At 50.1% G+C, this 26422-nt stretch overlaps 2 protein-coding genes and 1 long non-coding RNA gene across 3 annotated transcripts in view; 1 reads left to right on the top strand and 2 right to left on the bottom strand.

Moving 5' to 3' along the window:
• The window catches only part of TTC6 (tetratricopeptide repeat domain 6), a 64357-nt gene extending 60455 nt beyond the window's left edge, over window positions 1–3902 (bottom strand). Inside the window, exons 1-2 of the mRNA XM_013185720.3 lie at window positions 3295–3902; window positions 1731–2881 (exon numbers count right to left, since the gene is read on the bottom strand). Of these exons, the coding sequence (XP_013041174.3) occupies window positions 1731–2537 (807 nt within the window). The 5' untranslated portion in view covers window positions 2538–2881; window positions 3295–3902. The remainder of the gene's footprint in view (window positions 1–1730; window positions 2882–3294) is intronic.
• Window positions 3903–13441: 9539 nt separating this feature from the next.
• On the bottom strand, window positions 13442–14478 carry LOC136790938 (uncharacterized). The gene is made up of 3 exons (XR_010831857.1): window positions 14384–14478; window positions 13739–13848; window positions 13442–13574 (listed from the first exon to the last, which is right to left on the bottom strand). It is a non-coding gene; the product is annotated as an uncharacterized lncRNA (long non-coding RNA).
• A 64-nt stretch (window positions 14479–14542) lies between these two features.
• Window positions 14543–19849, top strand: FOXA1 (forkhead box A1). Its single transcript, XM_013185562.3, has 2 exons — window positions 14543–14889; window positions 17261–19849. Exons 1-2 carry the CDS (start codon window positions 14818–14820, stop codon window positions 18521–18523), a joined length of 1335 nt encoding a protein of 444 aa, XP_013041016.1. The 5' UTR covers window positions 14543–14817; the 3' UTR covers window positions 18524–19849.
• Window positions 19850–26422: the final 6573 nt, after the last annotated feature.

The raw sequence follows: 26422 nt of genomic DNA, 5'->3' as shown, positions 1-26422 counted from the left end.
TAAAAAAGTGTGATCAGTAAGAGTGTCATTCATCCTCACTAATTTCCATATGTCCATATCTACAAAAACATTAAACAAACAACTGGACCGGAAAGACATCACCCAATTTAGATTTTCATTTTACTTTGAACTTGATTGATATGTTTTAGACATCACAGTACTCCAGAGGCCATTTTCAAACCTCAGAGCCCAGTAGCTCCCACTACAAACAATAGAGAATCAGTTCACCTCTGATCAAGACCATTAGGACATACTAGAGGCTGGACTTTTAAAATCTTACCTACAACACATAACACGTTTATAAAAGAGTAAGAGGAAACCAAGCCATGTAGTACACATTACTAAATACTAACAATTACTTTTGGTAAGTTGAACAAGAAATGGTTTTCCAGGTCTAGGATCTTCTTTAGTCCTTTTCCTCTCCCATCTCCCCTGAGGTATTTTTGTAACCAACTGGCAAATTTCAACCAGGCTTAACAGAAAGAGAACAGTCCCAAATTATCACATTCCTAAAACAAGAGTAAAGCAATGAAGAGGGACCATATCAATGCTGCCACACTAAGGAAAAGCAACTCTGATTTCAATCCCAATTGTATAGCAGAAAACATGCGCAGCAGGGGTAGGGCGTAGGAGGGTGGGAAAGACACGAGGGCTTCACCCACACAAACAGCTCCCAGAACAGTAGTAAATTAAATCTAAGGACATAGATCTACTGGAAATGCAGTTTCAGGCCATTGCTGCTCATGGACTTATTTAAATTAACTCAGTTCAGAATTCTTTTTTGACCTAACTTTTGTATCTAACATTAAAGGAATGTAAGGGGCTACACTTACAGTCTAACATTCAATATGAGATACTTTTTGGACATAAAGGTAGTATTTTGATAGTTGCAGGAAGCAATGTTTGCTATCATTTCCTAAAACACAGATTCATCAGCCTCCCATACTTCCCTGAAGAGGCAGTTACTGTTTAAAAGGAGTAGTTCATCTGCCATGGGTCCACTCATCTCAGGGCACCCCTAACAACAAATGCAAGCATGAATATCAGATGTGGTAGCAATTTTTGGGACATAAGCTTCAGCCTTTGTGGAACTAGAATAATACCATCACGCTTGCTCAGAGAGGTGAAAAATCCATCCGCAAGTAAGTTACTAGTCTAATCAATAAATGAAGCAACCCTCTGGTGAAAATCAAGAAAGTCTTCTGTACCATCTACATGATGTTACTGATGTATTACTGATATCTTTTGCTGTAATTGAAGGCACTCTCTTACAACAGCCTATACAATCTACCCAGCCGTGACAATGCAGAATTTGCCTTCTTGAGACTTCACAACCAAACAATAACTGAAATGAGTAATACTTCCAACAACATTCTGGATACATTTAACACACCTCTTCATCACTTAGACTGGAATATGCCATACATAAAGGGAAAAAAAAGTAAAGAAAAGTTATATTAAACTATAAGCAGTATAACACAATTATCACCCCAAAAAGAGCTTAGGTTTTAATAGATTTTTATATTGGCTCATTTTCATTTAAGGGACATGAAAAAAACAGTCAGAAGAAACAGTGAAGAATATTCTATCATACATTAGCATTTTTATCCATTTGTTTTGTCTGGCTTCTGTGTTATAACACATTGTAGGAGCTGGAAAAAAATATACAACTCTTATAAAAGTAATATTTATCCAAGACAGAAATATTGCTCTTGCTCTGGTTCACCTACTTCCATTTTTATGTTGTATTTCTGGCCAAGAACACTCTCCAGGAGTTCTTTGATCGTCTGGTCTGAGGGAAATGGAGAAGTAGACTGCAGGGAAGCAGTTATTTCGTCAACAGACTTTGCAACCACTTTCACAGGCAATGCTGGTGTGGAAGTAGGCTCTTCAGATTTGCTCTGCTGGAAGTTCTCGTATATTTTTGAAGTGTCTGGTCTAGTCACATCTTGTGCCTCTTCCAACTGTTCTCGAGCAGACCTCACACTTGGCTGCTTGCTTCCTTTTCTCAGCACTCGTCCTGATTCAACATTTAAATCTTGCTGCTTTGCTTTTGAAATCACTTTGCTCCCCTTCTTACAGCTTTCCCTGGTTGTTTTTTCCTTCCTCGAAATGTTTTTATTTGTATCCAAATCTGTAGAGCTAAAGTCACCACTATCTTTAAACACAGTGCCTATTTCTTCAGTTGTATCCCTTTCTAAGTTTTGGGGATTCGTCTTTAGTATATGCACTCTATCCTTTACTTTACTAACAGCTTTTGTCTTTCCTAATGACACAGGGGAATTACTGGTGTGAAAATTAAACCTGCAGTAACTTGGCTTCTGAAGTGGTGCTGGGTGCTTAACCATGACAATTTTTTTAGTGGTACCTGCCAATGATGCTATTACAGGCAGTTTTACAACACGACTTTCATGACTACATGTGGCATTTTCTCTGCTAACTCTTTCAGAGGAACCTGGATTTATGTCATCACTGCCTTCTTCCACAGTTATATTTCTGTGAGTCATTACCCTGAGATGAGGAGCTTGTTTTTTCATTTCTCTTACTTCAAAAGATATCCTTACTTCCTGTGAACTTCAGAACACCCAATGAATTAATTAGTAATATTTTTATTTATATGCATGACAGGCTTATGTGGACTCTTTGACCTCTGAAGAGGATAATGTTCTTAAACAACGCGATTGACCTAATGTGTTAAATCTTCCAATAAGAGCTAAATGCTCATGCTTCTAGGAGCAGTAACTATTGCTCGTTTGATCTTCAGACTGTCCTGCTGGGATTCCCTGCATATAGTCTCACATTCCGTAATCATATTCAGCTCCTCCAGATAACAGTCCAAAGTGCTTGTGTTTTCTAGCACTTCTCTCCTGCTGCACACAGCCTGTAAATTCAAAGAGAAATGAGTTTTTATACTTTACATGCCAACACGGAACCCAAGCTTTCAAAGACAACTTCACTTCACTAAGAGCCCTGGGGATTTCAATGAGACTAAAGGCATATAATTGAACACCAGCAACAGTTTCTACCATTTTACCTAACAAAAATACCAAATTGTTTCAGTCTTTGGGATCACACACTGGAAGCCACCCAGAAGCTGCCAGCTGAAGAAGAACTGAGACAGATTCAAGCTCAGTGCCCACCCGAAGGAGCCACAGCGGCATGCTCCCTACAAAAACAAGTGACCTCAGACCCCCACAAGCCCGGCTTCTCAACCTGGGGCAGGCAGAGGACCTCCCTCCCCCTCACAGAAGGGCCTCCCAACAGGACACGCCGGCGTCCCGCCGCCTGACAGACCTCACTCCCACACCCGGGCGGCTGCCCCAGCGCCCCCGCGCCGCTCCCCTCACAGCTCCCCGGCCACGAAGCCTCTTGAGCGGGCGGGCGGGCGGGGCACGGACGCGCTCCGTAACCGCGCAACCGGGCTCCAGGCGGGGGAGCGAGGGGCCGAGCGCCCCCTCTGCCGGCCGGAGGGCGCCAAGCTCGGCCGCGCAGCAGCGGCGGTGCGGTGTTAACGTGGGGCGCGGCTCCGGGAGCTGCCCTCCGCGGGTCTGGCCCTCAGGGCCCGCGGTCAGGGCGGCGTTGCCGGGGCTCTGTGTGTCCCGCAGGGCTACCCTCCTGAGCACAGTCACATACGCGTTCTCCCTAAGGGTCTGGATGATTTTCTTGATTAATCGTCAAAGGCTGGGCTTGGAGACAAAAGCCAAAGCAAGCTGCGTTTGCCTGCTTTATTGTCACCAATACACTTTCTGTCTCTGGGGTTTTATTTAAAATACCAGGGATTGTCCGCAACAGGATAGGCTCCACAAACTGACTGGCTTCGCCGCAGTAACATGAGCATGAGGGCTGAAACGAGTTCGCTGAGAGGAGTTGGGGGGGTGGCGACATGCGCCAAAGGTCTTCAAAATATAATAAAAACTGAACACAAAAATTAAAAGAAAACGTTGAAAGTCAAAGTGGGTCTGCCAAGAGGACTATAACTGGAAATACAGCACAAACCTACAAGGTCGCATTGACTCAGTTGCCCAGCGGGCTGGTTGTGCAGAACACAAGGGCAAAGGGAAGCAGCTCATAGCAGGAAAGGGGAAAAATGAGTTTCATATAATCATAGAATAGTTTGGGTTGGAAAGGACCTTTAAAGATCATATAGTCTAAACACAAAGTACTGACTGCTTTCCAGGAATCCCTGGGCTGCAACACTTCTCAAAATTAGGCTCACAATCCATTTATGTCTTTTATGGTGGGTAAAAAATAGTCTTTTTCTCTTTCATTTTCTTTTTTTTTTTTTTTTCTTTTCCTCCAGTTTGGATCACCAAACACCTGTGTGATAACAAGGGACTGTAGTGACTAACTGCATATGTTGGATTCAAATAAGCCATGCAGCTGATTAGAAGGATCCAACAAGCAAGTGCCTTCGCTTATCCTCTCCTTTCTTTGTAGCTTTCAGCTACAGCTTTGTAGCTTTTTTTCCAACCTAATTGTATTGCCGGAGTCCAAGGGGGTGGCCAGTGTACTTCCTGCAGACAATGCCCCATGCACTAGGCTAGACGACCCACTTTTAGCTTCCTAAGGGAACTAAGGACTCGTTAAAGATTAAAAACTCATTAGCCAGTCACATTAAAACCAAATTAATAGTAGGATTTCTTCTTGTTGTAGTAAGATAACTGATTAAAGCCCTGTAATACACCCTAGGAAGCCTGTCTATTTTGTGTCTAGCTGGCTTCTCCCTCTCTCCAGCAGCAATACTAGAATAGTTGGAGGAGCAGTAGGTGGGATAGGAAGTAGTTGTTCTGTGTGGAAGGATTCCCATTAGCTGTCCAAGCCATTAGAGCAGTTCCAAACAAGCATGGAAGTGTTTGATTCCCCCATTGAAGATGAATCCTATCAGCAGGTTAATGCAGTTGTAAGTCTAGAGAGCAGATTCATTTCAAACTAATTACACAGTCAGTGAAGCCTCAACAATTTAGTTTACTGAGAACAGCTCCTCTCCGCAGGAGTCACAGTGGGGCGTGGAAGAAAAAGCCCTGCATGTGAAGAGGTATTTGCATCAGGAAGTTCCCATAAGGAGATGCTGAATGGCAAGAAGTATTTGCATTAAAAAAAAAAAAAAAAAAAAAAAGAGAGTTAGGAAGGAGGAAAAATCCTTAGACGTGGATTTTCTCCTTAGGTTAATAGTTGTGGTAAAATGGTGGTGTCCTGCAGGAAAGTAAGTGTGCTGTGTTATCTTACTGTATCTGTGGTCCACCAGCTCAGCTTGTAGCAAAGCAGGGACTGGCTCCAGGGGAATGCATTTAGGTTGCAAGAAAGGTTCAAGCTGTAGTTCAAATATGTTTCCTGTTCCACAACATTGAGGTTCTCAGTCTTGTAGCAAAGCGAGTTAGCACCCAAGGGTAGCTATTGACCAGTTAAATCCTAAATGCTATTTCCCCTGCAAAGCCACACACTCTGCTTAGCAGTCATTCCAGGAATAAGTGTTGCCAATATCCTCTAGAAACCAACTGGAGCTGCAGAGATGACAACTGTATCTGGTACACAAGAATACAGGGAAACCTTTTTCTCGATGCCCCAGGTACTATTAGTATGTGCCCCATCTCTAAATGTTCACAGTGCTGCTTGAAGCCAGGAGGTGGGTTTTTATTAACATTAAGTATTTAGTTAAACAGGCTAAGTCTCATCTCTGTAGCCTGCAAAGTCCAAAATTTAATCAGTAGATGAATTTTTATACTGAGCAAATGGATCTAGATTTGGAAAATCTTGTGCACGTTTAGTCCCTAGGTACACATTATTATTTTTCTTAATTAGGCCTCACCAGATCACTAAGCTTTCTAATATCATATAAATTGCACCATGTAGGTTATTAGTCTATTAATGTTATAAAGAAGGCTTTTTTTCTTTCTTTTTATTCTTTTTTTTTCTTTTTCCATTTAGGAGGAAAAGTGATTATTTAAAAAACACTTCATTTGGTTAGAGAAAGTCTGCAAATTCAGTTTCTTTTCTCCTAAATTGTCTGAGTCCACACCGTGTAGGAAGTCTCACCCCCTGGTGCACATCATCGCTGTGATCCAAGTTCATGCTGCAACGATATTTAGATGCACGTATTCCTCCCAGGCCTCGGAAGTAAGCACACAGTCAGGAGGAGTTATGGAGCTCTCCAATAGCTACCTTGGTCTAGGCAATTGCAAATCAGGACAGCAGAGTGCATATGAAATATGCACAACCTGCTATGGGTTGTCCAGCAATGCCAGAAAGAGTCCCTGGAAAGCTATATAGCAATCACTTAAAGGAAAAGAAAAGTAAGGGCAGAGCTACATTGCTAGTTCTTCTGCAGCTTACACTTAAATAGCAACTTCACCTTGGCATCCTTTTCCAGCTGGCTGTGAAATCCTTTTCACTTGAAAAAAGTCTAAATCCCCAGCAGACCTGCTGAGGGGTTCTGATCTCCCTTCTGGCATGCTACAGCCAAAGTGCTTGTCTACCCTGCCTCAAAATGGGACTACACTTGCTCAAGGCTATTCAACAGTTCAACAATTCTGTAAGGATAACAGCACATTTACAAATATGGTTTTGCCATGATGCCCAGGTGGCATTATCCCATTTCAGAGACCACAAAGAGAACACAAAGAACACAAAGAGTTGGAATAACTTTTTTAAGTCTCCCAGTAGAACTAGTGGCAGATCCATAACAGACTATATTTTTGACTGTTAGTAAATGGAAAATCAAAGGTATGTATCCTCAGACTACACATTACTACTTGCTAGTTAAGGGGATCAACATCTTTGTTTAATGTTTCTGTCACATATATGTGTAAAATGGCCATAAAGACTCAGAGAAAATCAAACAATTATAAGTTAAAATGCTGATCTGTGAAGTATGGTCTCTGAGGATGTAGCACACAAACTTTTCTGCCAGTTACACCGTGGGGGCAGTAATCTGCAAGAGAACAGTGGAGTAAACAGGTAGGTGGCAAAAAATCTCTTAAGTCAGACAGTGTCAACACTGAAAATCTTTTTGGTTAACTGCAAGGTTTTGTTACAGCTGAGCTGAAGCAAACACTTTTTTATTGTTATTATTCACAGATCAATCCGTATTGAATCCCTTGTGCAGTAAGCAGCAATAGAAAGGTTTTGCAGAATTAGTATTATAAATCATATATTCAATCCTTCCGTGAGCATTGAAAATATTGTCATTCTTCTAATCACTATATCCTCTCTTTGATGCAGACCCAGCCCCTACTAATCCCTCTTGTGATTGTGAGATATCTGTACTTGCCAGTACTACGTCAGCAGAAATAGCTAAAATTTTTCTTCCTCCTATGATTTTGAGCTTTGCTTCGCCCTCTCCCCCCCCCCCAAACACCAAATGAATGACATTATTTAAATAATGGTGTTTCCTTTATAATTCAAAAGGAAAGTCAACAAAAAGATAGAAACAAGATGGAGCTTTTTCATTCTCAACCATATCTGAAATGAGAAAATTGGGTCATCTTGAGTGATCTTGAATTTCAGGTTTATTTTTTGCTATGATGAGACTGCAATATTTTCAGTTATGTGCCATTTCATTATACAACCTAAGAAAACTTACATGAGTAACTTCTAGAAGCCTATCACACACAGCCTTTATTATAGGCACAAGGTCAGAGACACTCCTGGCTTTAAAAAAGGCTGTAAGCAATAAATCAAGAAATTACAGCTAAACACCTGCCAAAATCTTTGCTGGGCTCAGCCCTTTACTAGCTTTAGATTTAAAATTTGATCCTGTTATCTCTGTTCTCTATTGTCTTTCAGTTAATACTAGAAAACAGTAGATTTTCCAGTCCCTTATTCTACCCCAACCCTTTTTACACTTAGGACAACAACTTGACTGTGAATGTGTGTGTATCTATATATATGTGATGCACGTGTGCTTTTAGATATCACAGTTGAAGAGTCCTCCCCAGGTTTTACAGATGAAGTGTCAGCATTGAAGGACAATGAAATCCTATTTAATCACAAGAAAAATCTTTACATCTGCTTAGTTTCTTCAGCAAAAGGAAATGTCCTGCAAGGGGTGAGGAGAGATGTCTGCAAAAGCTGAAGTTTCAGTTGTGTCATAGGGTAAAGTTAGAAAAGATTTACAGGATTTCTGGCACAGAACAAGTGGTGAGGGGAATATTTGTTGGTTATTGATCCTGAAAAAGAGCTAAAGATTCAATGTTCAACAGGTAATAGGAAAGCCACCTAATCCAACTATGAAAGTGTTGGGCTGGAAGACAGAATTTCTATCCTTTAGAGGACATGAAGGAAAGCAGTGTTGGCTTACTTCCCAACAATCCCACCTTAAGTTGCTACCTAAAAAGGAGTAACCCTGAAACCACATGCACTTCAGAAACATTTAGGCAGCTGCCTTGTTGGCTGGGGAAGGGTGGAGGAGGAATGAATGAAATCTGCTTAGCCCTGCCTCTTCCTTGTCTCACCAGTAGTTGCACAGAGAAGTGAGCTCACATGAAGGCCGAAGGGAAGGCACATGGTGAGCTAAGTGACCTTCCTGATGTCATACTCTTCAAATCTGCTCAGCAGGAAGAATTACCCTTGAAATGCTTGAAGCAGCAGCAGAAGCTCAGACCAGCTGCTGGGAGAGCCAACCACTCTCCAAACTACTGAACAGCTGCTGCCCCTGAGGAGTCCTAAAATGTTACTGAATCCAGACCTTCCTCTACTTTCCCATAGATGCGAGTTGACTATCCTATTTTATGGGTCTTGCTTATGATTTCAGGGTATTACTGGTTGATACTCACATTCTCACATTTCAATGTAAAACTATGGGATGTGTTACATAGGGCCTCCAGACATCCTTTTCCAGGGCAAATATCATTTTTTTTGCTATGTGCAGGTTAGTATATGTCCCCTGATGGTGTAAATGGCTGAAGTGTTTCTGTATGAGTGATCACACTGCCACACATCCCACAATTTCTGGGTGTCCGTATTAATACAGCTCAAGAAAATGTGCAGTTAACACAGCCTGAATTCATTTGTGCTCTAGGAACTGCAAGCTGGGTAAAGCTGTGGAACTGCTCCCTGGGGAAGACTTTAAATAAGCCAGCCTTGATTTTGTACATTTGATTCTTCAGAGCTGAAGCCAGCCGAGAAAGACAGTTATGATGGATACTGGTCTCTCCCATGCTTTTCTGTAAAACTGCTGTAGAGACAGAGAAGGGAAATGAATATTTTGTACAGGCAAGGGAAATCAGGGCAAAAAAAAAATATGAAAATACGGTACTATGCAGTGATAGAAGAATAACATTTCTACACTCTCCATCACACAAAATCCAGGTTGCCAGCTCAACCTTCTGCTTAGAAAGGTCAGTTTGCAGAAGAATGGGTGTGTTTATATTGACATGAATATCCCAAGGAGCTGATCAGCTCTGCATCACTTGACCAATACAGGGATCTTTGGCTTACATCAGTAAAACAGATGTTCTCACAGAGAACTCACTGCAGGTTTTGGAGAAGTCAGATTCATGAGGAGTGGAAATACTTTTTTTTCAATGAGCAGATACTGTTGGGAAAAAAAAAAATGGAAAAGAAAGGACAGACAGTGGTCCAGGAAGCCTTTCTCAGCTTTTACAAGGAAGTAGTTCTAGGATTCGTGCAAAAGTGCCTCTCCTACCAAGCTTTGTTTCTGATACCAGTTTATGTAGATTAACTGCATTTTAGTTTGCTTTATTACTTCCTTATACATGTATTTCAGAAATCTGTGTATGTCCTGAAACACCATTTTTGTGATTTAGGTGAGACTCTTCCAAGCAGATGCCATTGAAGTATATTTGTTTATCTCTGCATGTAACTGTATTCCCATCTCCTTTGGTATTGTTTCTTCCATGCTATATTACTGCCATTACTTTGAAACAAAGCGCACTTTAAAATAAAACAAAGAAAACTTTCAAAAATGTAGAGTAATTGCATCAGAATTGGCACACTGATTGAAATAAACATTAGTAGCATTGCCACTTATGTTTCAGTAAATCATAACATAAATAATGCACCCAATAATTGAAATACATACCTATATGTCTAATCTTGAATCAAGTGAGAAATGTCAAATGCATTTATTTTAATGTAAAGTAAGTAAGACAGACTTTGCCAGCATCCTACCAGCTGAAGTTCTGCAAGCAACATACCCACATCTACCCAATTAGCAAAAATGAAGTGACTGTATACACTGGATCATGATTTACCTACTTAAGAGCTATTTTGTTACACTAAAGAGAAAGTAAACCACTTCCTTACTCTGTTCTCTGCCAGCGTCGGACACTAGCTTATTTGTAGCTTTTCATTTCGTTATTTGTGCTTTTCTTTAATTGGTCAGATATGTATTTTTGGGGATGGGGTGATGTATTTATTTTATGTCAAGAATGTCTCTCATGTCTCTCATGTCTACTTGTGTGCTGAATGATGCATAGAAAAAAATGAAATGTAATGAATTGCAATGAATTATAATAAAATTAAAAAGAAACAGAGAAATAAAAAGAAATTAGATGAATTGAGATAAAGTAAATAATAATAATAGGTAACGAAGATAAATAAAATTAAGTAAAACAAAATGCGGCAGCAGAAAGTCGCCTCTGCAACGAGCCGTGCAACATCCCCGGGGCCTCGTAGAGCGCCCGTGAAACGCGCACCGGGAGCGAACCCCCGGACACGCGTGGGAGCACCACCGCTGCCCCGACGGCTCGGCCCCGGCAGGATTGGGCCTCCGGGGGGGGAGGATCCGCAGCCTCCTTGAGCCCCGCGGGGAGGATGAAGGAGACGAAGAGAAGCGGGGAAGCAGAGGGCGGCGGGCGGTACCCATCCCGGTTGCGGGTACCGGCAGGGTTCCCACGCGGTTCCTGTTTGCCCGCGTGGGTGGGGAGGATTTGGGGTCGGCAACAAACCCGGGGGGTTTCCACCGCCGGGAGGGATGGGAGAGCCGGGTCTGTGCGGGAGGCAGAGCCGGGGAAATGAAAAGGCGGCTGTAGAGTGAGGAGCAAGGGAGGCATCCTGACGCGGAGACAGCCTGGCAGCCTTTTTCCGAGGTAGAGCCCTGCCCCGCACAAGCACCGCCGACAGATCCCCAGGCCGGAGGCGGCGGCATCTGGATAAAATCAAATAAAACCTGCGAGACAAACTGAGCTGGCCAGCGGGCGCTGCCTCTTCCAGAGAACAAGTGGCTCTTAGGCAGGAGCGCATTAAAATAGCGCTGCCCGTCCCCCGGAGGTACAGTTAAAGCCCCCGCCAGCTCCATCCTTCGCCCGCCCCACGCGTGGGACAGTACCTGCGGGCGGCGCTCCCGAGCAGCGCTGGGCAGAGGGCACCGGCGGTCCCCGCGTGGGTTTTGGTCCAGCTCTCGCTGCCAGTGCTGCCGCTGGGCACCCGTGGGCGAGCCAAGCCCTGACACTCACTCCCACAGACACGCGTGCGCGCACGCTCCCCTCTTTTAGGGCCGGTATCGTGCTTCCCTCCTTGGCAGTGCACCGGCGGAGCCAGGAGCAGAGACCCTGCTCCCGTTTAAAGAGCGAAAATACAGCTCGCCTGCGCGTTTCTCCAGGGTGAACAAGTAGCTCCCCATAATTAATAATAAATAAATAAATAAATAAATAGGGGAGAAACCGGTGCATGAAGTGATGAGAAAGTGGCACTGCTCTAACGAGATCTGGGGAAAGGCTCCGTGCAAACCGGGTCACGGTTCCCGTCCCGAGATATGAAAAGCCGCAAGCAGCTGTGCGCATCCGGAGAGCTCCTGCTCGGTACCACACGTCCTGCATCCTAGCAGAGCCCTTTCCGTCCCTCTGGGGCTGCTGCAAAGGGCACGGACCAGTTGCGCCGGACTCTCCGAGCATCCCACGCAGGGCTTCGCAGGCACGGAGGAGCGGGCCGAGGGGAACTACCGAAATCCCCTCGTTTCCCATGGCCACGGGCATACCCGTCGTGATGCGCTGCTTCGCACAAGGAAAGCTTTCAGCCGCCGGGGCCGCAGCACAGCAGCCTGGGCTGAAGGGAATTTCCAGCAGCGGCTGACTGTGCCTCGGGCTTACCGATCTGCACAACGAACCTAAACGCTCTCTGAGAAGATTACCGACAGGAGCCCGCCTGTGCGCTCACCTCCGGGAGCAACGTTAGGAACAGGGCGCAGAGCCTGGAGCCGCAGCCGGACAACAGGAGGCGCTGCGGCTTTGCGCAACGCCCGGCCCGGCATGGCACGGCCCGGCACGGCCCAGCCCGGCCCGGCACGGTCAGCCAGGAGCGGGACCCGGTGCCCCCTGCGCCTCGGGGGCGGTCCCGGCCAAACGGCCCCGCGTTTTGTACCGGCATCCGAGGAGCGTGCCGCCCGTGGGGTTCGTGCCTGCTCTTTTTCCAGGTACGGAGCGAGCCCTGCGTGGGCTGTCCGGCGGCCCGGCGGGTGTTGCTCCCGCGGGGCTGTGCCCTGGGAAGCGGGGCAGCACCGCCCCGAGGTCACACGGAGAGGAGGCACCGCCGGCGGGGCACTGGGGCTGCTGAACCCCTCCCAGCCTCGCCGGAGGCGGCTGTTCTTCTGGGAGGCTCCCGAGCAGACCTAAGCACCGAATTGAACGAGTCACCACGGAAGGGGCTCTGTGTTCAGGTGTATAGACTGTTCCCACTGGAGAAAGAGGGAGGGTGCACACATAAAGACCGCAATTTTAGTATCTCTTAGATTTTCCTCTAGGTTTTGCTCCAATTTCCAATTGTGTACGCTGACCACTTGGAAAAGTAGGGTTTTAACTCAGTACTTTTATCTTTTTCATTTTATTTCCTTCAAGACACATTTTCATTCCCTATTCTTGTCTGCTGATTCCAGAGTTCTGTTTGTTTCAAGGATTTGACTTAATTCTGTTGCCAGATTTAAAGAAAAAAGGACGAGGAGAGAAAGAACAAAGAAAGGGATAACAGAAAACGCATTTAGAGGACAAGTTAAAACATATTTCTCGAGGCGGAGATAACCTGTATCTCGTCATTATAATCCCTGGTTCCTCTATATAAGAAACTTTTTTTAAAAAAATCGTGATTGTGAAGGTGGCATTTTTGCAGATCACTGGAGGATAAATCAGTGTGGAAGCAACTGCGATCTTGCTGCACAATAAACATGCAAGGAAGAAATTCGGACGCAGCTGTGTATTTTAGTTTGTGTGATATGATAAGCCAAAGTTTTTCAAAATCCCAATAAATTTTATTTCCCTTCCAAATTTCTATTCCCGGGATAGTTGGGAATGGGGGGAAGTTGTTTATTTGGTTGGTTGGTTGATTTTGTAGGTGGGGAGTATTTATTATTTTCATTTCTGGATTTATTTATTTATTTGCTATCAGGTGAAAAAAGTAACTGGGTGGGAAAAAGCTCAAGAAGAGAAACCCAATAAAAGTCTCTGGTCATGACATAAGCTTGAAGAGCCGGCCAGGGTAGGAACAGAACAAGGGTATGTTAGATCCGTCTTCAAAGACAGAGCGATTCCCTACATCCATATTTTAAGGAGCTTTGTCCAACGTCGATTTGTTTTATCGCTGTTGCCCCTTTTTGCCCTTCAGCCCACGCAGATTCCTCCTCCTCTCTTCCTTGTGAGAAATAAAGGTAAGGAGCAAGAAGTTGGTAAGGGGATAGCCGCTACTTCTAATTGCTGCTCCTGGGTGCCTGGCACCAGACAAGGCTTCCCAAGTAGCCTTCTGGCCTGGAGGCTTTCCACGGTAAAGACAGTAAACGGTTCCAGTGACTCACCTGATGTTTGCCAAGTGGAGGTTAACCTCGGTGGATCCGCATTCAAGGCTCTGTCCGCATGCACTGGGTGTCTGTAGTGTTGTGTCTCTGCGCCGTGACTCACAGGGTTTCTAAATGCAAGACACCAAGAAAGAAACACCATCACCATCACCGCAGCCTTAGGGCGGCAGCCCCGTTTGAAGGGCTGCCGGTAGCCCACGGGGGGCTCCGGGCAGCCCAAAGTGTGGGGGGGTCCGAGGCTCCGAGCAACCCACGGGGGGCTCTGAGGCGCTGCTGGCCATCCGCAGCGCAGAGCGGGGGGCGCCGCGGCAGGGGCGGGGGGCGCAGAGGCACCTGCGCCGTGCTGAGCTTTGAATGGGGGGGGGGGGGGGGGGCGGGAGCTGGGGGAGCGTGTTTGACTGCGGTGCTCGGGACTTTGGAGCACGTCCCGACCATCGAGTTAAAGGAGCATCTACCGGACTTTAGTAAATACTGCCTCTAATCTCGGGGGTTTAAGGCTGGATGGCCTTTTGCATTCTATTCAAACAGAGGGGGCTGCCCTTCCCTTATCTGCCTCGTTCCAGCGATCCCTCCTAGCATTTGTCCTGTCCATCTGAAAGGGGTGGGTTCCTCCCCCCCTTTCCTACTCTCTTCCCCCTCTCCCACCTCCGTCTCTTCTTCTTTTCCCGCAAGCTTAAACCAATTACGCTGCTTTGCAAATAAAGTGCCGCCCCGGGGGGAGTTGCAGGCGAGGGGAACTGCCTTGTTTGCAGGTGCATCTCCGGCTTTGTAGGTGCGAACGCCTTTGTGCGGCGGACAAATGGGGAGAGGAGGAGGAGGAGGTGGGTACTTCTGCGACGTAAGATCCACATCAGCTCAACTCCACTCACATCCCAGCCGGCACTTCCTCACTTTCTCAACTGTCTCGCCCCACACCGCTCCCTGCCTCCTTTTTGGCTTGTTATAGAGGAGATTTGAGCACCCCCCGCCTCTCCTGGGAGCTGGCTTCCTGCTAGGTCGGGCTTTCGGGCTCTTTTCCTGCTGCCCGTCGCTCGCTTGCAAGAGGGCTGGATGGTTACACCGGGCAGGTTGGCTCCATAATGTTAGGGACTGTGAAAATGGAAGGGCATGAAACCAGCGACTGGAACAGCTACTACGCCGACACTCAGGAGGTGAGTAAATCCTAGGCTCTGGCTCCGCTGCTGCCCCTCTGCGAGGGAGAGGGGGGTCGGAGGGAGGGCCGGGGGTCCGGAGGGGGGCAGCGGCCGCACTCCAGCTTTGCACTCCAGCTCCTGCCAGCGCAAACGTGCCTCCCCCCTCCAGCGCTGAAAGTGGCCAGGCTTCCCTGAGGAAATCCACCCGGCCTGGAGGCGCTTGAGGGAGAACCGGGGAGGCTGCGAGCTCTCCGGGGGGGCCGGAGGCAGCCCTTGAGCTCCCCCGAAAGGCTCGATCTCTGCTCCGGGCGGGCACAAAAGCGCCCCGAAAACTCCGGGCTCGGGGCAGGGACTCGCCGCGCTGCCGGCCCCCGGCATATGGCAGCGGCGGGGAGCGGGGCGCGCCCCGGGGCGCGGGCAGCGCCTTCCCCCCGCGGGGCCCGGAGCCCCCCGCTGGGGTCCTCACCTGGTAAAGCCGGGAGAAAAAAAATAAAGGAAAAAACAAGGAAAAGAAGGAAGAAATAAATAATTAAATAGCCGTTTGTTCGTACTTTGCAAGACGGCTCGCCTGCGGTGTGCGCTGCTGCCGCGGGCCGGCTGGCGGCGCTGCGGAGAGAGGGCCCCGGCTCCCAGCACCGGGAGGGGGCCCCGGGCCCCGGCCCCCAGCACCGGCCCCGGCCCGGCCGTCCCGGCCTGGCCCGGCCACCCCCAGCTAGCCCGCGGCGTCCCGGGAGGCGGCCCCGGCCCCCGGCTGTTTTCCAGCGCGGTGCAAGAGAAGGGGAGCAGCGGCCCAAACGCGGCCGGGGAGTGGGCCACGGAAGCGCCCCCGGGTACAGCCCAGCCTTGCGGGGGCCCTGGTTTTACACCGTGCCGGTGCGGCTCTGCCCGGGTCCTCGGGAGAAGCCAGCGCTCGGCAGCACCGCCAGAAACCCCCCCGGATCGCTGGCCGGGCAGGAGCCGTTTTAAGGAAGTGTGGTAGCAAACCAGGCACCTAGGTGTGCGCGCACAGGCATTGCATCAGCATACCCGGACACACGGCTGCACAGTCCCCACGCCTCGTCCCTGCACCCCGAGGCTCGCACCCAGCACCCATAGGGCCACGCGGGCACACGCAGATACGTGTCACCCTGCTGGCACCTTGTTTAATAGAGGGAAGCCGGCTAAGGGCAAATAAGGGTCATCCTAATTATGTGTCGTTTCCACAGTCATTTATCCTCGCCATGCTCATTATCCACGAACATAAAGTTAAGCGACCTTCCCTTTTGCTATTTTTTGGCCTCGATCTTTTCTCCTCCCGTGCTATTTAATTTGAATCACTACACGGATGCAAGGTGGGAAACCCATCCGCGCTGTATCCTCACCAATAATTACCGTGATCCTCTAAATTAAAACCACATTTATAAAGCTCGTGGAATTTGTAGTGAATAACAGCGAATTTTACAGTGGCATTTAACCGCCGCTGAACATCCTTCCCTTAACCGTATTGCCTTTGTTCGAGGGAAACTGGGAATACATTTTGCAACGTCTTTCTGCCTCGTGTTCATCAGCTGCCGTACTGGAAAGCACATTTCCAGGCTCGAAGGTTCTGCATTTTGGAAGAGTTGTGTTCAGTGGTAGGGCTCTACAATTTTTGCACGTTGGGCGATTGTAGAAAATCACAGGCAGGGAAAGCTCAGACTTTTTATACTATGGGGAAGTTGCGTTGTGTTTTTGAGGTTTTGTTTTTTTTTAAACTTTCTAGACTGACTTTTTAGCAAATGCGTTCAAAGAGGAAGCACGCTTTACCTTTCCGTAGATGAAATGTGCAGAAGTGAGCTGCCGATTTTTTTTAAATATTTTTATTTTTATTTAATTTGTGACAAGATGCTGTCACACCTAGTGTAGCGATTTAAATCAGTGCGGGGGGAGAGATGCGCGAGGTTATTCTGAGAAAGGGCAGGCAGATGGATCTCTCCTTGGCACGGCCGCCGTACCCCCGTCAGCTTCAGTAATCGTATGGCTTTAAACGCTCTGCTAACCCGACGGACCCCAAAATTAACAGGACCTCGGGGAAGAAGGGGAGGCGAGCTCCTCTCGGGGCAGGCAGAGCCGCAGCGTGCGGGGCACGGAGCTGCCCCGGGCGGGCCGCGGTCGGCACTACCCGGCCGAGGCTCGGCGGGCCGGGAAAACGGCGGCGTGTGCCCGTGCGTATTTATTTATAGGCACGCCTAAATATGAATTGGCCTTTTCATACCGCCAGCGGCCTTTCGCGGGGAGCCGGGGCAGCGCTCCCGCGGTGCCGGGTGGCGGCGGGGGAGGGCGGGCGGGATCCGGCCCCGGCGGACCGGGGGCTGCGGGGGCTGCCCCCCCCTCTCCCTCCTAACCCCCTCTCTCTGTCTGGCTGCCCTAGGCCTATTCCTCGGTGCCCGTGAGCAACATGAACTCGGGGCTGGGCTCCATGAACACCATGAACACCTACATGACCATGAACACCATGACGACCAGCGGCAACATGACCTCCGGCTCCTTCAACATGTCCTACGCCAACACGGGGCTGGGGGCCGGGCTGAGCCCCGGCGCCGTGGCCGGGATGCCGGCGGGCTCGGCCGGGCCGGTGAACGGCATGCCGGCCGGCGTGGCCGCCATGGGCACGGCGCTGAGCCCCGGCGGCATCAACGCCATGTCGGCCCAGCCTGCCCCCATGAACGGCCTGAGCCCCTACGGCAGCATGAACCCCTGCATGAGTCCAATGGCCTACACGCAGTCCAACCTGGGCAGGACGCGGGACGCCAAGACGTTCAAGCGGAGCTACCCCCACGCCAAGCCGCCCTACTCCTACATCTCCCTCATCACCATGGCCATCCAGCAGGCGCCCAGCAAGATGCTGACGCTGAGCGAGATCTACCAGTGGATCATGGACCTCTTCCCCTACTACCGGCAGAACCAGCAGCGCTGGCAGAACAGCATCCGCCACTCGCTCTCCTTCAACGACTGCTTCGTCAAGGTGGCCCGCTCCCCCGACAAGCCCGGCAAGGGCTCCTACTGGACCCTGCACCCCGACTCCGGCAACATGTTTGAGAACGGCTGCTACCTCCGCCGGCAAAAGCGCTTCAAGTGCGAGAAACCGGCGAACAGCAAAGCCCCCCAGGAGGGCAGGAAAGATCAGGCGGGGGCCTCCAGCTCCAGCTCCAACTCCCCCCTGCACAGAGGCCACAGCAAAGCGGCGCAGCTGGACACCGCCACCTCCCTCTCCAGCTCCAACCCGTCCACCAGCCCCCCGTCCATGGACCACAGCGGATCGAGCACGGAGCTAAAGACCTCGGCCTCGGCCGCCTCCTCCACCATCAGCTCCGTCCCCGCCTTGGCCTCCGTCCCGCACCCCCCTCACTCCTTAGCCCACGAACCCCAGCTCCACCTCAAAGGGGATCCCCACTACTCCTTCAACCACCCCTTTTCCATCAACAACCTCATGTCCTCCTCGGAGCAGCAGCACAAGCTGGACTTCAAAGCCTACGAGCAGGCGCTGCAATATTCCTCCTACGGGGCCGGCATCCCCGGCGGGCTGCCCCTGGGCAGCGCCTCCATGGCGGGCCGGAGCAGCATCGAGCCCTCGGCCCTGGAGCCCTCCTACTACCAAGGTGTGTATTCCAGACCCGTGCTAAACACCTCGTAGCTCCGCACCCCGCGCCCCGCTCCCCTCCGGGTTTCCCCCCCACGTTCCCTCGAGCTGCGACCCCCCGAGGTGTTCCCGCACGCTGCGTGCACAGGACTGTTACTTTCTGGTTGTCTCCCGACGCGTCGTGTGCTGTTATTATCCAACACGACCTCCTGCAAAGCCGGCCGCCTTCCTATTGTACATACCTCCCCTCGCCCCCCCGCCCCCCGGCCTCGGTCCCCCGAGATCCCCGTAGCCTTTGCAGGGTGTTATTAAAAAGAAGAAAAAAAAAATGTTGAGCTTGTAAACTACTTGTTTGTGCTTTCCGCCCCCTCATCCCCCCCTTCTGTGCTCTATAATCTCATGTAAGTTTACAGGTATGTGGCAATACTTTAACAATACGGAGATGAAGAAGAGAGTAGATGTTTAAGGCTTTTTTTAATTAAAAAGGCTTTGAAGGACAATACTGCTGTGAAGTAGCAAAACACTAAGAGAATCTCTAAGCAACAAGAGGACTATTTACTTTCTCGGATCATCCTTTTGATACTTGCAAAATAAACCTTCGGCTAGTACAACCCGCATACACCCAGATGCTGCGGGCCGGATCCTGCACTCCCGAGGGGACCAACTGGAGCTTTGGAGTGCAGGATACGACCCTTATTTTTTTTTTCCAAGTGTTACCTGTCTTGGGATGTAATATAAAGTTACAAGAGGTCACAGCCAGTTGGATATTTTTTTTCTTCCCATCTGTTACTGAAGATTCTCATTCATCAGGAACTCTCGTCAACATGTGGATGACATGCTTATTTAATTTCAGTGTCTCTTCATTGTGTACCAGCTAGGGCTATGTACGTAAAACAAGGTTATTTTCCCCCCCTCCCCCAGGAAACGCTGACTTTTAAACGAAAGCAAAAGAGGAAAAGAGGAGAGCTCGTTCTGTCCTTCCTTTTCCGACTTGTTTAATAAATTCCACACCCATTTTTTTTGTGGCCGTTTAATTATCGCCATCGTTAGCTTGTTTCATCCAGTGTTAATGCACTTTCCACAGTTTTACACGGTGTTAGCATAGCCAGACGGGTTTTATTATTATTCCTGTTCGCTGTCTCAATGTTCTTAATTTATTGCATGGTTTATATTTTTTTCTTTCTTTACAGCTGGAAATTGCTTTAAATGACAGTAAAAAGAATTACAAGTGAATTTAAGAAATTTTGTTAATTTTATAAATGTGATTGTAATTGAAAAAAATATTTTGATTTAAAACGATAACTGAGAATTTAACTCGTGAAGTATGTTTTTGATCATTTGCAGTTAAGGACTTTAAATAAATCAAACGTTAACAAGGAACGACTTCTGCTAATTTCTTTCCAAATTTCTGGGGCGGGGGCCGGACGGCGGAGCAAGATGCGATAAAAGCAAAGGGAGCCCTGAAGGGGGGCTGCGAAGAGGAGCGGTTTGCACAGCGGAGCTGGCGCGGAGAGCCCGGCAGGGCGGCTGCGGGAGGACGGGGCCAGCACTGCGCGGGGCGCGCAGGTTGCGCCGTCGTGCGCGGTTTTTTTTTTTTTTTTTTTTATCGCGGGGCGATGTGCGTGCCGGCAGCGCTGCCTTTTTTCTTTTAGTTTCTTTCTCTTCCCGAGGAGGCCGGGGTGAGACGCCCCTTCCCCGGGAAGGGAAGGCCGAGGGTCCTACCTCCGAGCCCTGACACCGCTAAGGGCGGCTGGCAAGCGCTGCTCCCCTGCAAGAGGCATCGTCCGGAGGAGTTTAAACGGGAACAGATTTCACCGCGCTCAGCCCCCTTCGTGCAAGACGGCCGGATAAAAGGACCGTGTAATTCTCGTAATTAGCACATAATTGCCCCCCTGACGGGTTAGGGACAGCGGCGACAAACTAAATTTAAGGGTGGGAGAAAAAAGAAAAAGAAAAACCAAGCCAACCTCCTAGAAATCTCGCAAACTAACCAAAAATTCTTCCAACGTTGCTACCCAGAGGACAAAAAAAAAAAAAAAAAAGTGAAAAAATATTTTGGAGCCCCTCTGCCGTGGGGGCTCACCTTCGGTGTGGGTGGCAGGAACGAGGACACGGCGCTGCCTGAGAGCCGGCTCCGGCATTTTGTGGCGTGGGGGCACTCGATCGGAGGAGACATGGATCGAGGACCCCGTTGCGGGTGGGTCCGACAGTGTGGGGGGGAACAGGAGCTTTTGCCAGAACTTCCGGGCTCAGCCCCTTCGCCCGCTGCCTTTTGTGAGCCACCCAACAGCACCAAATTCCCCGAAGCCAGGGACAGCTCCAGGTAGCTCAGCACCAAGTCCAGGCAGGTGGATGCTATTTAAAGTCCCACTTTTTCTGCCAAAAGGAGCTTCGTGCGAAATCAAGGCAGGATGAAGCCCGTTTTCAGCAGGACTTCGCTTGTCTCCCACAGACCAGCCTATAGAGAATATGCCACTTCAGAGCGGAGACATTGATTTAATGCCTTGGGCTTGTACACAGAAAATATCAATCGACCGCCAGCGATAAGGCAGCAGGGCTCACATATCAGCTGAGGAGCACAGACCGTGTGTAATGGAAATATTCGGGGCGTGGGCAGTAAAAGGGTTTAAGCGGACCAACGCGGCTCCAAACCTCTCAGAGATAAGGAGCGGAGCCTGTCACGGATACAGCGTGTGCCCCGCCGCCACCCAGGCCATATTCTTTTTTTTCCTTGGTGCGGGCGCACGGTGGCCGAGGCAGGCAGTGACCCCCTGACATAGCAGGGGTGCGGATCGCGGCAAAAAGCAGGGTGTAGAGTAAGAGTTAGAAGTCAACGGGGGGAAAGAAACGTCCCCTGCTTTCCGCCCCGCTCCAAGCTGCCCGGCCTTAATCCCGTGCTCACGAAGACCCCGGTGCAAAACCAGGCTGCAAGTGGGCTCCATAGGAAAGAAAGAGAATCCCCCCCGCCCCATAATGTTCAGAGGGGAGCTTACGAGCGTCTCCTTCCAGCCGGACGGGTGGCTCTGCCCGGGGAGGAGCAGCCGGGGGCTGCGAGGTTTTTTGCCTTGCCAGAGCTCAGCCCCAGGCCACCGGCAAAGCAGGGAGCCGGCGGGCTACAGCCTCCGGCCGCCGCCGCAATTTATAGGGGAACTTCGCCTTTTCCTGCCCGGCAATTATCTCCAACCGGCCACGTGCGAGGGAGCGAAAACGGCTCATTTAGCGTCATTAAAGCCAAGCGGGGAGCCGGTCGGGGCGGAGGGGGATCTCTCCGTGAAGACTCCGGAGGATCTGGGCGCCGATGGAGCCCCCGGGTTGGGCAGGGGCCGGCAGCGCCGGGGGAGGCGGGCGGCGGGAGGGGGCCCCGGCTCCGGGCACCTCCGCACGGCCCCTGCTCTCCGCAGGTGGGGAGAGTCGATGGGATAAAAACAGCCCCCGGCACCCAAAATCGGGAAGGGGGGGAGAAAACCACGAGTGCCTCCCGGCTCATTTTAGGGGTCTGGATGGACAGCCCCGGCAGCTACATCGGCAAACGATGGCAGGGTGCGTGGTTATTGGAAGGAATTGATTTAAAATTTGCGGGACGGGAAGAGGAGGAAAAATATTTCCCGGGCAGTTTTTTCCGCAGAAACTAAGTCAATAAAAAGGAGGTCGTAAAAGAACGGCGCAGGAAAACACTCCAGTCTTTGGCGTAGCTTCAGATGTTGTTTCGAGTTGTGGAGCAGATACTGAATACTTGAATGGTACTGGTCCGTCAGCACAAACCAGAAATAAAGGAATTCCCTTGCTGTAACTCCAGCTAGAGCGATTGGCTTTCTTTTAATTTTACAGCGATATTGTAGATAAAACGCTTGAGTGAGATAATAACGCACCTTGTATTATTTCTTCTCCGCTGTGATAAAACGGGATCTAGGCGGATGTGTGTGCCTGGACGTGTTTAATCACTCTAAAAAAAATGTTTTAAAACAGACACTTAATAAATATACACTTCTCGTGTGCATTCAGGGCGATCATTTTAATTCGTGAAGAAGCAAATTATCCTCGCATAAACATGGGATGAAAAGTTCTCTCGGGAGGTGTATAGATGCATATATTGTATATATTAACATATATATAATTAATATGTATTTGTTTCCAGGGGAGACAAGTGGAAATATACACGACACACAATGACCAGGCGAAAATCACATCACAATAGTGCACAGAGAGTGACTGAGGTAAGGAATGTAGACGTAAGTCCTCGCAACACTCCCACGCTGCAATAGTGGGTTAGGAAATACAGGATAATGGGTAATAGCTAAAATAAAAAATGAAATTAGTTTGATTATTTAAATGTCAGGGGCTGCATTGTAAAAAGGGTCATTTTTTCTCTTAATGCAAATCTGGGTTTCTTGGCTACCAGCAAATGCAGAGTAATAGCTACAAAATAATAATAGAATGTGCATTTTCTGCGATTTGCAGGTCTTTTCAGCGGGAGAAAAAAAAAATAGGGAAGAGTGGAAAATGGGAGGCGATAAGAAGAAAACCTGCCTTTGTTCTCTCTGGTTATTTTCTACTAATTATTCTGCCCATTGTGACAAAGTAGCAGTTAAGGATAGATTAGTGTAAATAACCTCGCATTTCACTCCCGAACCGCGCAACTTTCTGGCCCAAGCCTTGCCATGGTGTTTGTGTTTCTCCCCTTCACCTCAAACAGAAACTCATTGAGATTTCAGATCTTTGAACTTTGGACAGATCAAACTGCCAGCGCTCACCTTTGTCTCCACTCATTAGGATTTAAAACATATGTGGCCTCATGACGGGATCCATTTGTCTCTATGAGGGGAAAAAAAATGCAGTCTCCTCTCTTCCCCCCACCCCAAAACTCCTACATTTAGCTGAATTCATTGAAACGATCATTTCCCGGAATGGCGCCTCTGCTGTGGGAGCACTGCTCGGATGGGTTTTGCCCAGCCGGGTTGTTTTAGGCTCCTCGCCGGTTTCCGTCGTTATTTTGTCACTCCCGATTTATTATTGGCAATCTAATTTTCCTATCAAAGGCTCCTACACCTGCTCGTTATTCCGAGAGGGAGCTACCGGGAGAATGGGGAAATTATTATTATTACTATTATTATTATTATTATTATTATTATTACTATTATTATTATTATTACTATTATTATTATTATTACTATTATTTCTGCCCAGGGCGCTCCTTGGACGCCCCCGCGGCCGGGGCAGCTCCAGGGCGTCGCGGGGGCGGCACCGGGGCGGGCGGCAGCGGGCCCGGGCCCGGTGGGATCTGGGGGCCGGGTGCGGAGCACGGGGAGCCCCTGCCACCCCCCCGGCCCCTCCTGCCCCTCATGGGCCCCTCCTGCCCGGCTGCGGAGCCCCGTCGGGTGGGGACAGCCGGCGGCACATGCCCACCTGTGGTCCAGCCCATCGTGGGGCTGCGACCCTCGTCCTTCGCCTTCACCCAGTGCCGGGGAGGGGGGGGGGGGGGGAGAACGGGGGCTTCTGGGGGGTTGGCATCCCCGGCCGGGCACGCTTCAGGAGGCTGCATTTCAGCTTGCGGCCACCTCTCGGCAGCGAAAGTGTGCCAGGGTCGTCCGTGGGGAAGATCATCCTGATCAACCAGGTCAGGGGGCACTCGGGGTGCCGGGTGCCGTCGAGGCTCGGGGGGCTGTGGGGGGACCCCACGCTCCGCACGGGGCTCTCCCCGCACCCCCAGCCGGGGCTGGGATCCGCCGCACGGAGCCGGGGCTGGTCCGCTGGCAACAGCCATCCCCACGGCAAACACCGCCTTTGTGCCCTCTGCTTCTAAGTGCTCCCCGGTGAATCATCTACATTTGCGATCTACTGCGCAGCAGCTGAAATATATTTTCCCCTTTATTCATTTTTTTTTTTTTTTTCCCCGAGCCTGCCCGGCAGGTTGCTAACACACATTTCCTCCGGTTATGACTGGCGGAAAATGTAAACATGTTGGTGACCAGGAGGTGGGCCTCATTCTGAAAACCGGGATCTCTCCATAGTGACTCTCAGTAATGACCTCTTTAGCATAATAAAGCCCCCGGGGCGGGGAATCTTTGAACCGCGGGGCAGGAGATTGGAATAAGAGCATGTCTGAACTTATTCAAATGTATGCAACAAGTTTTCCAGTTCTGGGGTTATCTGATGTGACCAACAGACGTTTTCCCTCTGCCTTTTTTCCTTGCCTGGCTGCTTTATCTAAGGAAGACTTTACAAACTTCAGGTATGTCATGAAGTTGTCCGAAACGGCAAGGGAGAAGAAATAAAGCAACAAAACCGAGTCTCGGCTCCACGTTTAGCAGAAACAAATAAATAAAATAAGAGAAAGACTCCTGCTTGGGAAGAGGGGATGCCCTCGCCTCCAGACACACGTGCAGCAGCCCTAGCATCGCGCCCCAGCCCCCGGGAGCCCCGGCAGTAGGGCCGGGGGCTGGCAGCGGAGGGAAGCCCCCAGCCCGTCCCAGACCCCCCGGGTCCCCTCCCGGCCGGGAGCCGTGCAGCACCTCCTCGAGTCTCCCTTGAAAACACCCCCATGGGGGCATCGGGGTCCGGAGGAAGGGGGAGGAAAGAGCCGCTAGCCGGTGCACAGCTCCCCCCACCCCGCCCCCCAGGCAATTGTTCCCTTGAGCCCCTATTAATGCGGGACATATGTTATCCACAGGCAGTAGGCAGCGGTAAGGCTTCGCCATCTAACTTGTTGCTCAACTTACGAGGCGGTTCTCATCTTCTCATCAAAAGCCGCCGGTCTTTCTTCAGCCGTATGGACAAAAATGTGAACAACAATGCCCGCCTCCCTTCACTTCAAAAGCTGCCATCGCGGAGGCTACCCAGAGAATTTTCTCTCTGCCTTTCATTCCCGGTTTGAAAAAAGGCACTACAGGGCCAAGGCGCTCCTAATACTCTTTGATGGGGATTGAATTCATTATCTCCAATAACACAATTGTGCTTGGCCAACGAAAAGAGCAAAGTAATACTCATCTAGAATTAGAGAGCGGGGCTCAGAAGAAAGGGAGCGGGAGGGTGAGGGGGGTGGGGGCATTTCAAAGGGAAAGGGGGGGGGATGAGAAAACACCTATATCGAAAATCGGCTTGGAAGGAGGGGGTCCCCAGCAGTTTAAATTACAGAAGTGTATTAAGTGGTGCATTGTACGGATCAAGGCACGTTGGTGGTCCGACTGCGCATTCCTCCCTCGGCTGGCCGAGTGGACACCGGCCGGGTTAGAGGTTCCTGACATTTCCCTCGCCGGGCCGGCCGAGCCCCTCTGGCCGCCCCCTTCCCGGCTCTACCTGCCCTGCCTCGGCCCCGAGCCCGTCCCTGTGCCGGCGGGGCTGCGGGAGGGCTGCGGGGGGGGTCCCCGCCTGGGGCCGCCGGCCCTCGGCCGGCTGCAGCCGAGGCACCTGCTGCGGTCCCCGCCTGCTCGCAGGCACCGGAGGGACGCTCTGAGCAGGGCTCGGGGAGGGGGCTCCAGCCCCAAACACGCCCCGGCACGGCTTAGGGCGACGGGCGGGCCAGCAAAGCCGGCGGGGGTCGGCGCCCCCGGGGCTCATCCCGGGCTACCGCCGGCCCCGGTCTCGTCGGGGGAGGGCAAGGGATGGCCGAGTGAATGAATGAATGAATGAAGGAGCGAGCGAGTGAATGAATGAACGGAGCGAATGAATGAAGAAGGCGCACGTAAATAAATAAATAATCGGGATAGAAAACCCACCCGATTGGAAAACCGCTGTGTTAATATGAGAGATTAAAATATTTGCCTGTTTGGCTTCCAGCGTAAATGTTTTCTATCGGATGTTAACCAAACAGGCTAATTTTCAAAGCCAAGCAAAACACCCCGAGGAGCGCTTAAAGGCATTGCACGTGGGGCGGGCGGCTGCGGGGCCTTGTGCGTGTCACACGCGGGTGCGGGCGGTGAGATGGGCTCGAGGTGCGACCTCCGCCTCTCGCATCTC

The sequence above is a fragment of the Anser cygnoides genome, chromosome 5, assembly GCF_040182565.1.
Source record: "Anser cygnoides isolate HZ-2024a breed goose chromosome 5, Taihu_goose_T2T_genome, whole genome shotgun sequence".
Classification (NCBI taxonomy): domain Eukaryota; kingdom Metazoa; phylum Chordata; class Aves; order Anseriformes; family Anatidae; genus Anser; species Anser cygnoides.
Note: the sequence above shows the minus strand (reverse complement) of the source record. Positions and strands in the feature narration are given on the sequence as shown.

Bases quoted from the DNA above. Each gene is read 5' to 3' on its own strand.
- FOXA1 (XM_013185562.3), top strand. From the start codon at position 14,818: ATGTTAGGGACTGTGAAAATGGAAGGGCATGAAACCAGCGACTGGAAC. The intron at 14,890-17,260 runs GTGAGTAAATCC...TGGCTGCCCTAG, and splicing joins ACTACGCCGACACTCAGGAG to GCCTATTCCTCGGTGCCCGT.